This window comes from Coenobita brevimanus, chromosome 106 (assembly GCF_032717465.1).
Source record: "Coenobita brevimanus isolate Jiangsu-jjx chromosome 106, ASM3271746v2, whole genome shotgun sequence".
Classification (NCBI taxonomy): domain Eukaryota; kingdom Metazoa; phylum Arthropoda; class Malacostraca; order Decapoda; family Coenobitidae; genus Coenobita; species Coenobita brevimanus.
The window spans coordinates 14648637-14662825 of NC_137059.1; the positions used below are offsets into that span (position 1 = coordinate 14648637).

The window sequence follows — 14189 nt, forward strand, 5'->3', positions numbered from 1 at the left end:
CTTCCATTTCCCACATCCTCTTCACAGAAGCCCTCAAACTCTTTCTCACCGATCGTAAACAATGCGCCGTCCGTTTCTGCCATGATTCAGCCATATGGAGACTTTCTGTTTTCACTATATCTCGTCTCTTTTATGACCGAAACCGCATTTTTTTTTTTTTTTCTTATCACTGTCTGACGGGACCACCACTCATGCACTCATTAACAAATAGGCTGAACTTCCTTTCGTTGCTGATTCAACGATTATTTCCCCACGATCCTGGAAGAGGTCCGTCTCTGTCGGCGACCCGTGTGTGTGTGTGTGTGTGTGTGTGCTTCGGTCCCTATAAAATTGTTCCATTTTTTTACCTGAATGTTTTCCTCTTCTCTGCTTCAGTTTCTCCTCTCACTCACTTTTTTATGGGTATTTCTCTTGATTGTTTTTACCATTCCAAGTCTCTCTCTCTCTCTTGGAATAGAGAGATTGTCCTCACAGTCTATATCTAATTAAATACGGCCACTTCCTCAGGTACTGTGAAATTTTGGTCGACTTACATCGGCTTAAAAAGAGTTCAGGAGACTAAGGTATCAGGTTCGCCTGAGGGCTGTGGGACTTTTTTTAGTACAAACTCGTATACGAGGTCAGCTTATTAAAGTGTTTAACCCGCACCGTCCCGGCAACGTGAATTAACGCGGCAACATTGCAAGGTCCCTAATTTGCACAATTTTCAATTTTCACGAGTGATTTCGCGAGTGATTTTTGGCATGTATACACGGAACACCTTCCTCTATTCCTCTACAAGATGCTAAGCAGGAACAATGCCTTACACCGCATAACCTCTCCCCCCCCCCCTGCACGCCATTGTCTCGGCAATTCACCTGTTACCAGTGACCTGGCCAATAAAGACATTCAGGGCCAGAGTGATTCCCCAATCGATGACAATGTGGAGGACAATGTTTACATAGCATTAGAGGAAGAAAGTCAGAAATGATGATCAGGTAATGTGGGAAAAAAAAGGTCATGAATGGTGATGAGTTAGTGAGTGAAACAATGCTTATAATGCCTATATTACTGTTTGAAAACCAATATACTCTTGTACTACATATAAATTCATACCAAGTAAATAAATACTGTTTATGAGTGGATAAAATAGTTGCCCTCCCATAGAACTCGTTTACTTTGGTGCCAGCCTGTTAGAAAACCCAGTCAGGTAAGGAAGTACTCTTACCTAAATCGGGTATTTTAAACCTCAGGTGAGCGATTTCTCTATGAATTTTGATGTTTCTCACCAAAAGCAGATGTTTGAGCCAAAAAAAAAAAAAAGGGTCCAAAAACGTCGGGATGGGGCGGGTTAAAATCTGAATGGGTTTCACAATCATTACATAGAAAGTTGCTTACTCTTTAACAAAGACTCGGCACACAACCATGGTTGGAAGCTGTAAATGACAAAATTTACCAGCAGAATTACGTGAAAACTTTTTCACATGCAAGATTGGCTCCACGTGGAACTGACTCAGCGTGGACTTTGTTGACACTACAGTAGTTAAGTTTAAGGGTTTCATCGGCAGGATCTTACACTAGGATAAATGTGAACTGGATATGCATTCCCAGGCAAACAAGAAGTATCTCCACAGTATAGGTTGCATAGTCATTAAGATCCTAACTTTTCCTTGTAACTCCTCTCTCTCTCTCTCTCTCTAGTAAACCTTTTCCTAACTTGGTTCATGATATGTACTGTACTATCTCTTTATTAGTTATTTGGACTACACGTAATCAGAGAGGTGCTTGAAGTACACAAACTCCCAGCTGGCTGTGAGCGAGAGTGTGGAGGGTACCGGGTGGAGTCATGGGGTCGGAGAGAAAAGTGGGAGGGTTTGGGTGGGAGTGTGGGACTATGAGGAAGGGAGGAGGAGGAGGAGATACCTCTCCATCGAGCAGTGTTACAAACACGGAAAAGGAAACGAACTTATTCCGACGTCTGTACATCACTACTATATCTGACTTTCCTCATTGTTCTTCCACTACTGTATTTCCACTCCCAGTATTTCCACTTTCATATTTTCTGAATGTACTCTTTTTGCCATGGCCTTTTTGTCAGTCATAATCACCACTCCTCTTCCATACTTTCCTTCTCTGTCATTCCTCCACACATTACTGTATAATCTTTCCAACCAAGCACATTTACATCAAATTCACTCACTAGTTTAAGCTAGACATACCACTTCTGGCTTCTTTTCCCTAATATAGTCACCAAGTTCTAGTTTCTTCATTATCAATCTATCCACATTCGTATACATTACCTTTATCTTATGAGCCTGAGTCTTCTTAATCACTTTCTTATTTTCTTCATCTTTACCTAGGCCTACTAAATCATTTTGTACTTTTCTTTTTAGTCTTTCTTTATAAGCCACTTGTGCATGTGTGATTTAAGGCCATGTGGGTGTTTTAATGCGCATTTTTCCACACAGGGTGTTGCTCGGTATGTTTGGGTGTTTTACTGGTATGTGTATGTATGTATTTATGTATATATCTGTCTGTGTGTGTGTACAGTATGTGTGTATATGATTGTGTATGTATATGTATTTGTTTTAATGCCATGTATGTATTTTAATGTGCATTTTTCCACATAGGATATCATTTGGTGTGTGTAGGCAGTTTACTTGTGTGTGTGTGTGTGTGTGTATGTATATATGATTGTGTATGCTTGTGTATAGGTGTATGTGTGTTTTAATGCCATGTAGGTATTTTATTGTGCATTTTTCCACACAGGATATCGTTTGGTGTGTGTGGGCGGTTCACCGGTGCAGAGTTAATGGCTTTCTGTCTGTCTGTCACCATTGTGTGCATCTGGGTGATGACTGGGCACTGGCTGCTGATGGATGGTGAGTCTCCTTGGCTACTAGTAAGAATACTGGGTATTGCTCAAAAAACTACCCCAACACCTTTCTTTAAGTGAATTATTATTTTGTTTGTATCTGGGTGATGACCGGACACTGGCTGCTAATGGATAGTGAGTCTCCCTGATTACTCGTCAGAAAAAAAATCCAAAAGACCCAATCCTCTTGGTTACTAGTCAGAAAATACCTCCAACACCATTCCTAAGTGACTTATTATTTTGTCTCTCTGGGTGATGACACAGGCAGCTGATAGATGGGGAGTCTTTGGTTCTATCTGTCTATTGCCAGACGCGTCAATCCTGTAAGGGGTGGCTACAAACAAATCACCTCCATGTCACTTGGTCCCCCACCATTTCACTGCCTTGCTCCTGGCTCACATCCCACCTCTCTGATATATATCTCCATTCCATCCCCCCATCTCATCCTTGGCCTCCCTCTCCCTCTCCCCTTCTTCACCTCACTCACATACACTGTCCAAGTTAGTCTCTCACTCTCCATCCTCTCCACATGGCCAAACCACCTGTGTATTTCTCCTAACACTTTCTTTCTCAGCCACATCCACAGCACAATGCTCCTTCACTTCCTCATTTGTTAGTCTGTTTCTCCATGTAACCCCACATGATCCTCTCAGATAACTCATTTTCACTGCTCTCACTCTTGCCATGTGTCCTTTCAACAAGGTCCAAGCTTCACTTCCATATGTCAGAGTTAGTATCACAATACTGTCATGCAGCAACTTTTTTACTTCCATGCCTGCTTCCCCGTTTCTTATCACTGCTTTCAAAGAACCAGCAACTTTTCTTCCTTTTTGTACCCTTTCAAGCACTTTTCCCTTGTCCAGCATCACTGTACATCCAATGACATCATTTCTCTCAAAGATCATAACTTTACACTCCCCTACATTCACCCTTAGATTTCAGTTCTTGGACACTTCCATATTCATTCACCAAGCCTTGCAGTTCCCCTTTGTCTTCACTTAACAATACAGTATCATCTGCAAACAACAGTAAGGGGAGCTACCAAACATTGCCATCTCTCATTAAAGCCCCCCCAACATCCACTGTTCTACCTTGTATCTCTTTTATAACCCCATCCATATACAAGTTGAACATCCAGGGAGACATGACACATCCCTGTTTCAAATCAACATTCAGATTGAGAAATTCACTCAGTTCACTGTCCTCACGCACTGCAGCCTCAGCCCCCTCATACATACTCTTCACGGTATTCAAGAGATTCCAATGTACTCCTTATATTCTTTTAACAATTTCCACATTCCTTGTCTATCCACCCTGTCATAGGCTTCCTCCAAATCCATCAAGGCCACTTACAACTTCATTCCCATCTCCAGAAGCTTCTTCACTTAAAGCCTAAGAATGAATATCTGATCTACACGCTCTCTTCCCATCATAAAACCTCCCCATTCTTCACCCACTAATTCCACTTGTTTCCCTAACTCTGTCAGTAAGTATCCTACTGTACGCTTCTCGTATTACACTAAGAAGACAAATGTCCCTATAATTACCATACACTTCTTTTTCCCCTTTTACTTTGTACAAGTAAATAATTATATCTGGCGTTCATTTGTCCAGGACTCTTAGGCCGGTCTGCACTTATTCCATATCCATTCTACTACTGTTTCCTCCCCATGCTTCAGCATTTCATCACACTCCCCATCAATTCTTAGGGCTTTCCCCATTTTGACTTACTTCATCACTTCCTCTACTTCCATCCTACTGATTTCCTCTCTTCTCACCTCCCTCCTTCTCCCAGTCATTCCCCAACCACTTATCCTTGCATCACCTTCATTCCCTATGTTTAACAGTTCCTTAAAGTGTTCTCTCCATCTGCTCACTTTTTTTCCATTCTCCACTAACAGTGTACCATTTTTATCTTTCACTCCCCAACTAACTTCATTATCATCCTGTCTTGCTCTCTCTACCTCTTTCCAGAACATTTTCTTACATTCCCTGCACGTTACACTCAACCCCCTGCTATCACACGTTCAGCTATCGTGTTTATCTGCTATTGTGCACACATCAAATACACAACCATACATGCTATCACGCACCCCAAAACCTCTATCACGCGTCGAGTTTGAAGACAGGCTAAGCGAAACTTATTCACACAGCACTTCATACGAGGTTTGCTGAGGATACGATGGTTAATCGAAACGGTAACATGGTAAAATTGCCGATGATACCACAGGCATTTGGAATGGATGTGAACGGATTCCTGCTGAGGATACGATGGGCATAACAGTGTGAACAAAACCCATTTGACTCAAAAGAATATATCGTACTACAGCATTGAAATTTAGCCTAACACTGAATACTTATTAATATTGTATTTTAGAATAAATATCAATCGTTTTGAAACCCTTATAAAGAGTTAATAATTCCTATGCAGAGAAAACTGTGATGTCGATAAAGTAATCACGTGTTTACAACTGAGACGGGGCTCTGGCAACAGTATGAGGAACGTGTGTGATAGCGTGCAAGTTTTGTTCTACTTAAATCTTCCCCGGCCGTTCCTGATACGATGTACAGTGTGATACCCCCCAAGCTGTGGCTCATGGAGACAGCTAAAGAGATCTGGCGGCAATTAAGCCACTCCCAAGCCTCGGAACCCATCAAACCACCCAAGCCTTAATCCTTATAAAAGTTTGATGGCCTTTTATGTTGTTTATTTATTCATTATACTGTTATTTTTAATATAATAATGCTTTATTTCATGTTGGAGGAGAGATTGGCAGGAAATGACAGGCATAAAGTGGTTAAAAGTCAGAAAAATGGGCCACTGAAAAACCAATTTGAAATTTTCCCATTGATTGTTCAGTTCAGCTATCGCGTATTCAGCTATCACGCGCATTTGCTGTGATCAATTAGGCGCGATAGCAGGGGGTTGAGTGTATATTCAAACCTCTTCCAAATTCATCATTTGGTCGTTTCTTACTCTCTCTTGCTTATCTTTTCACCCCTCTCATCCTCTCTACATATAACCTTCTTTTCTGTCTCAACTTCCTCCACGCCTCTACTTCCCATCCACTCACTATATGCTTTCTTTTGTGCTACAGCATGTCTCACCTTTTCATTCCACCTTGCCGTTCCTTGCACCCCCTTTCGTCTTCTCTTCACCCCACACACCACCTCACATCCTGCACAGATTTCTTCTGTGAATATCTTGCACACACTTTCCACCTCCTCCATCTGCTCCAAATCATATTTACTGAATCGCTTTTCCACTTCTCTCTTTTATTTTTTATTCTTTCTTTTAATTATTATTTATTATTAGAAGGTTATATGATTTCCTGGTTTAGAGGAAATCATTTGGCATGCCACTCATTGTGGAGCTACAGTAAAACAGACTACCGTCACACTAACTAGGTGGATGATGGGCACTCCTGCCTACCATCATCTCCTTGGCTACTTTTTTTTTTTTTAATGTGAGGAAGAAGGAACCCAAGGCCACTAGCCTGCAGTTATTGTTCCTTCCAAGAGAAAAACAAAATACAAGAGAGAGCCAAATTCAAGATCCGATCATTTCGAGATGCTCGGACACACTGTGTTTGAAAGACTGGAGATCAAAGGAAGCAGGAAATACAGACAGAGGGAGACAGTTCCAGAGTTGACCTGTTGAATAAATGAAGGACTGGGAGTAGCGGTTAACTCTTACATGAGAGAGTTGGACAGAAAAAGGATGAGAGTTTGCTGCTAGACATGTGCTACGCGCCCGTCGTAGAGGTGGAGGAATGCATGCCTCTCAAAATTACCCCTAACACCTGTCTCTAAGTAATTTATTATTAGTTTTGATACATTATAACCTCCAGTCATTCTCCATGGTTACTAGTCAAAATATACTTCCAAAAGCCGATTGCCTTGGAGAGATAATAGTAGAATGGATGTGGAAGATGTGCAAATTGGCCTGGGAGGAAAGTAGAGTCCCAGAGGATTAGAAGTCATATACTGTATAATTATTCTCACGGACATGCGTCCTGCATGGATTTGGAGAGAGCATATGACATGGTGGATAGACAAGGATTGTGGAAAGTATTAAGAATATACGGAGTAGATGGGAAGTTGTTGAATGCTGTGAAGAGTATTTATGAGGGTGCCAAGGCTGTAATGCATATGGATAATGAACTGAGTGAATTTTTCTATTTAATGGTTGGGTTGAAACAGGGATGTGTCATGTCTCCATGGTTATTCCATCTGTAAATGGATAGGGTTATAAAAGAGATACAAGGTACGGCAGTGGATGTTGGAGTGGCCCTAGTGAGAGAGGGCAGTGTTTGGAAACTCCTTGTACTGTTGTTCGCAGATGATGATACTGTGTTGTTAAATGAAGATGAAGGGGAGCTGCAAGGCTTGGTGGATGAGTTTGGGAGAGTGTGTAAGAAACGGAATCTGAAGGTGAACATAGGGAAGAGTAGAGTGATGATCGAGAGAAGTGAAGTCAGTGAATGTACAGTGAGGTTGGATGTGATGGTCTTCGAGAGAAGTGATGCAGTGAATGTACAGTGAGGTTGGATGATGAGGAGATGGAAAATGTGAGTATGTTTAGGTACTTGGGGAGTGTGTTGAGTAGGGATGGGAGTTTGGAGGGCGAAGTGCTTGAAAGGGTACAACAAAGGAGAAAGGTTGCTAGTTCCTTAAAAGCAGTGATAAGAAACAGGGAAGTGAACATGGAAGTGAAAAAGTTGCTACATGACAGTATTGTGATACTAACTCTAGCATATGGAAGTGAGGCTTGGACGTTGTTGGAGGGACACAAGTCAGGAGTGAGAGCAGTGGAAATTAGTTATTTGAGAGGAGCCTGTGGAATCACATGGAGAGACAGACTGACAAATAAGGATGTGAACCAGTGTTGTGGTGTGGATGTGGATGTGTTAAGAAGCATTAGGAAAAACACACTGAGGTGGTTTGGCCATGTGGAGAGGATGGAGAGTGTGAGACTGATGAGGAGAGTGTAAGTGAGTGAGGTGGAGCGGGAGAGAGGGAGGGGGAGGCCAAGGATGAGATGGAGGGATGGAGTGGAGAGGTATATGAGAGAGGGGAGTGTAAATTGGGAGCAGGGCAGTGAAATGGGGGAGGGACAAGGTGGCGTGTGAATTGGGAGCAGGGCAATGAAATGGCGTGGGACAGGGTGACATGGAGGTGATTTGTTTTTGGCTACCCCATATGGGATTAAGTTGTCTGGCAATAGATAGATAGACAAAGGAAAAGGAGAAAAAGAAGTACAATCCATCCCCCCTAGTGCACGCCTATATGGTCGGCAGAGGACGGCGTGTGCTAGGAATTTGCGTACTCTGAATACATAAACTTATGGATAAAATTACATATGGGCGGCACCCCCCTTCATTGGCAACCCTTGTGACTCCTTTCAGGCCTAAGTATTGTTCTATACAGGGGAACTATCTAAGACATTTTTTTTTTTTTTTTTAAATAACAGAACAGGAAGGAAAAACAAATGAATAAAGAAAAAAATAATCCATACACCATATTACTGGTGTCCTCTGTTCATAAAATATCTGTAAGAGTTAGACTTGAATAGCTGTAGGTTGAAGTTTGGAGGGAAACAATTCTGGGGAAACGAGTTCCAAAGAGATGCAGTTCGGGGAATGAAAGAATTCGGATAGGCAGAAGTTCTGCAGTATGGCTGAGTGACATTCCAGTCATGAGTGCTACCAGATGCCTGTGTAGCACGAGGGAAGGCATGGAGAGGTGGCACCATGGACTCAACTTCGTCTGAGCATTTGCCAAAAAAATATCTGTAAAATAATGCAAGGGAGGCAACATTCCCTCTTACTTGTAGGGGAGGCAGTTTATACGTAATGGCAGGGTTGTTAATGATTCTAACAGCTTTGTTCTGAATTTTGTCTAGTTGTCTTAATGTAACCTCTCCACAACCATTCCACATGGGTGAGCAGTATTCAAGCTGAGAGCACATATGACTCTTATAAATCACAGCTAACTGCTCGTCAGTGAAGAGGTTACCGACTCAGTACGTTAATCCAAGTTTCTTTGAGTTGGTGTTAGCAAGTGATCTAACATGAGAGGTCCAGCTGAGGGCACTGTTGAGTGAGACGCTGAGAATTTCATTACTTCTGTAGATGGGAATATTAGTAGTACTGAAGGTAATATACGAATCAGGCAATATCTGTCTATTAGTTCATTCATTGCCAGATGCCATGTATCCCAAATGGGGTGGCCAACAGCTTAGAGTTAATTGTTTTACAGGGAGGGGCACTAATCCTCCACCAACCCCACTTGACACTTAGGGAGAACGTTTTGAAAATTGTATATATTTAGTTTTACTAGCATTAAAAGAGATAAGGTTGTTTTGTCCCCATTCAGTGATCGTAGATAGGTCTTGATTTATGGAGATGGCTGTACTGAATTGAGAGGTAGAGATATTAGACTTTGTAAATGGGTGCCTGAGTGTGAATGAACTATGTAGTGTTGAGTCATCTGCATATAAGCGGATGGGATTGTGGGTGACAGATATGAGATCATTAATATGAACCAGGAACAGGGTTGGGGCCAGAACTGATCCCTGCAGAACGCCGGCGTTAGTTGAGTGGAAATTTGGAATATACATCATCAACATTTACTCTTATTTTCCTGTCACTGAGATATGAGGAAATCAAAGGAACAAAATACGTTAGTCCATAGCAAGGGAGTTTGGACAGCAGGGAACGGTGCCATACTCTGTTGAAAGCTTTAGAAATATCAAGGGCTACTGCATGAGTTTCTCCATGCAGGTCAATTGATTGATGGATGGTATGAGTTAAGGCCGATGCAGAGCAGGAGATCGCAGCAGAAAAGCCAGCAACACCAGTGATGGATTGAGAAGATTTGTTCATGATGGAGATCAGCCGGGTACTGTGTGCCCTTGATAAATTCAAGAAAGAATTCAAGGACACCGAACCCTCTCAGGACACTGAACCCTCCACTTGCTGCACGACTTCCTGGGGTCAATGGTGGATCTTTCGTGACGAAAACCATATTGTCTGTCACTAATTAAGTTATTGGATTCAAGATGTTTAACAATGTGCTTACAGTTTCAAATACCCAACCAAGAGAAGATGTGACTGCTATTGGTCTGTAATCAGAGGGGTCAGAGGAACTTCCTTTCTTCGGAATTGGGTGGATATTGGCTTCTTTACATGAATTTGGGAATGAAGAAGTATGTATGCATAGTCTGAATAATTTAACTGGAACAGAGGCAAGTTCAGGGAAACACTTCAAAACAATTGGTGGAATTCCATCTGGGCCTGGAGCCTAAGATAAAGTAAACCAACAAGATTATGGCTTTGCTAAGTCATCAAGGATATGGCTTAACTATACCAACAAGAAGATGGCCACACACCTTAACACAGGAAAACAACAGGCTTGATGGAGGTAAGAAGGGGATCCGAGTCAGGATGAGGCACCTAGCATGCATCTCCTGCATCATCCACTACACCGCCTGACACACCACCTTCCTCACCACTTGTCACACCAGCACCTTTGACACTTTCACTATGTAATGTACTCACTTCATTCACAAACCCTTCCAAGTCTATTTCTGACACCTCAGACATCACATCATCTTGAACCTCCTCAGGGTATGGCTCTTCTGGTGTTGAAAGGAATGATTCCTCACTTTCTTGGAACCGAAGGTAACGGGTGATGAGGGTTTGCTTACGTCTGTTTACTTCCTGGTTGTGCTTGTCTGTGTAGTAGTGGAAGGTTCTGTCCAGTGAAGCCATCACCTCCTCCAATCGCAACTGAGAGGGTTCAGTGTCCTTGAATTCTTTCTTGAATTTATCGAGGGCACACAGTACCCGGCTGATCTCCATCATGGACAAATCTTCTCAATCCATCACTGGTGTTGCGGGCTTTTCTGCTGCGATCTCCTGCTCTGCGTCGGCCTCGTCCACTTGCTGCACGACTTCCTGGGGTTCCTGCTCCACTGCTGCCGAATGTTAAGCCTCTGATCTCCTCCAGCGTGATGGCCTGAAACCCGGGCACAGCTTGTGTGGTTGTGAGAGTGGCTGCCTTGGCAGCGGCCAGGGACTGAAAGCTGCTCCCCAGTGCGATTTCACACAGGTGTGGTACAAGGAGGCGCCAAGCATGTATCGTATCCTACACGCTCTACACAACCCTTGGTATGCTTTGCACTCAGTCTCGCCAAGTACGGTGAACGGCTGCCACTAATGAATAGGTGGTAGCGTGTGCCAGTAGCACGGAGAGTGTGGAAACAAGCCCAGAGGGGGCCTACAACCTCGTAGGTTAGGACAACAAGATATTAAATACCCCTTTCTGCCCCAGAGTCCCTCCCGGACTTCCAAAAAGTAACAGTTTCACACTAAGGTTACAAAACACAGAAACAATTTTTACTTTAATTTCAGCAGTTTTATACAGAGTATTTACACTACTTTAGAAACAGGTTATACAGCTATAACACTAACTTAATATCCCGAGTCTCAGCTCGACACAAGGGAAGTCTCAGTCACTTATTTACGACTTGACAGCAACTAAGTGCTTAACTTGATAGTTACGTATGACTTAAGTTTACTTAGCCAGTTGGCCAGACAACCATTCGTGAGTGATAAATGTCTTACTTTAAATTAATTCAAATACTTAATTAATACTCGCCACAACCTGGAACATGCACGTCAAATAATATTGCTGGATTTTTCCAAGTAGTGACTGCCGGTACTTTACTTTAACGGCACTTATTCACCTTGCGTTACTCTCTCGCAAAACTCTTCTTCAAATACTTCTACTCACCAGTACCGCGAAGCCCATGGTCATGGCTGTGTTCTCCCCATTTGTCCCAGCTGGACACAAGACAATTTCTGTCTGACTGCCAAACTCTCTTTAGCCCCACCTCTCCCATGAGCGCGCTTTCATACACTTCTGTACAGATATTGAGTCATCAATACTCCATACTCTATCCCAGTATGCACCCTCTGCTCTCACTCATTAGCATACCATTAGGGTGTAGATTTCACAGATGACAGCCATCACTGGGACCCTCCAGTGCACTCCTGATACATTAACCTCTGCACCCGGGTCCCTCAAGAGCTTTTTTATTAATGTACGTCCTGGGTGTTTTTTGCCCATCACATAGTTACCCTCCTTCTCCCATCACTCCCTTATTCACATCATTTATTTCTGTGTTTCATCTTCCCTTTCCTCTGCAGTTCTCTCCAGCCCTTGCTGTCTCCTAGCTCCCTGCACCCGGTCCCACTCCTGTTGTGCACGTGCCAGAACCTCAGCACCATGCTTATGTTGGAGTGTTTTAAACGCTGCCTTCAGGAACTTCTGATGCTGGTGATCCATTGTCCTATCGTCCCCTGCTCCATATTTGCCTGCTCCACATCGGTCTTCTTCACTCCTCCTTTCTCTGCCTTCCTTCTCTCCCCCTCTACTCCCACTTGACCCAGGCCTCGGTCTGAAGGGGCCGTGTGAGTAAGAGGTGGAGATGACGTCAGGAGCAGCGGTATTCAGGCGGGTGGCAAGTACTTGATCGTTGCAAGCCCGACACATTGTCAGTTGTTGCAGCGATTATATCTGCCCAAGAGGACAACAAGAATGTGATGGCATCCCTGAGGCTGAATGACCGCCAAAAAGCCATAACAGTCTTATCAGGAGTTGAAGCTGGTGGTGCGGGTGCTGTGCTTGGAGCAGGTGAAGTGGGTGGCAAGTCAAAACCATCCTCGGCCTCCATGACATCACTTCCAGCTGTGTCCAAGTCAAGAATTGCCAGCAATTCCTCAGAGCTGTCGGTCTTGCTGCGGAGATGACTGTAGAGGCGTTGGTGGTATAGCTGCTTTACCGCTTCAATTAACTCCTGGTCTAGCAGTTGGATGAGAGAGGTCATTCTGGGTGGCAAAAAAACAATCTTGCATTCCCTGCTGCGGTCTCCTAACCAGGTTGGGTGACTTGGAGCATTGTTGAGGATGAGGAGCACCTTGAAGGGGATGCCAAGTTCCTTGGATTTATCCTTGGCATCAGGGATGAAGTGCTGCAACAACCCCTTGGAAATGATGCTGCTAGTCATCCAGCCATTGGAATTGCTGTACCAGTACACCCTGCTATCATCCATGCAGCGAAGATTCTTGTAACATCTGGGGTGTGCTGGGGTATGAATCACAACAGGCCACATCTTGTGTGAACCTGATAAGTTAACGGCAATCATGACCGTTATCCTGCTCTTGTCTACTTTTCTCCCCTGGGCCTGGCGCGTAGCTTACTGATATAAGTAGACTTCGGTATAGCCTCGTAGTATAGGGCCGATATGTTGTAAATTTGGTGCTTGCTGTTGCCACCCTCATCGATTATCCCCTTCAGGATGGCAGGATAGTCCCTAGCTACCATTTCATCTGCAGATGCACGCTTGCCAGTGAGGTGAATGTGACATAGCTCCTTCCTCTTCAAGAACCGGCATAACCATCCCACGGAGGCTTTAAAGGGTTTCGTGACACCCAGCTTCACAGATGCAGCTTTGTAGAAAATCTCGTCCTGGTCCCTGATGTAGTGTCCGTTCAGTGGAATTCCTTCCCTCTCCTTCCTCAGTATGTATGTTGCTAGGTACCGCTCCAGGAGAATTATTGCCCGGTTAGTTAGCCTGCTTCTCCCGTCCAGTGCTGCCGTCCCATACATCTTGACAGTCTTCTTTATGACTTCCCTGTTCACCCATCTTGTTCTCACTGTCGATTCCGCCAAGCCGAGTTCCTTCCCAATAGCAGTGTTACCCTTCCCACACTCTTTCTTCTGAATGACTTCCATCTTCATGGCATGGGTGATGCACTTCTTCCTTCTTGAGGACTGGGCAGAGATCCTGGCTCACAAAACAATATCCTCAGAGTAGATGAGAATGTTGCTTGAACAGCGAGTGTACCCTCTGTGCGTGTGTGTTTCCTCTGCTGAGCCTCTCTCACCACCCTCCAAGCATTGCATATGGGCATCAAGTGACAAGTGCGCATCATTGACGTCACAAGGTGGTCGAAGTGTAGGCAACCGTTTTTCACTTCTTGGGTGGCAATGTCACGTACTTGGGGTAACCCCGGATTTGGGCCACTCTTCGCTGCCCGTCTAGCATATGATGAGGTTAATTCACGTACTATTAAAAAATACACTAAAGTTTGAAAAAAAATAGGTCCTCGCGTACAATAAGGATCGTGTACTCTGGACTCACGTACTAGGGGGATGGACTTTATGTTGTAATTATAGGGGCATTTGTCTTCTTAGTGTAATGGGAAAAGTATATGGTAGGATACTTATTGACAGAGTTAGGGAAATAACAGAGGAATTAGCTGGA

General features: G+C 43.7%; 1 protein-coding gene across 1 annotated transcript in view; it reads left to right on the forward strand.

The window, feature by feature from the left end:
* The window catches only part of LOC145416409 (signal peptide peptidase-like 3), a 295615-nt gene that overhangs the window by 169693 nt on the left and 111733 nt on the right, over window positions 1-14189 (forward strand). The window contains exon 6 of the mRNA XM_080285356.1: window positions 2749-2861. Within this exon, the coding sequence (XP_080141482.1) occupies window positions 2749-2861 (113 nt within the window). The remainder of the gene's footprint in view (window positions 1-2748; window positions 2862-14189) is intronic.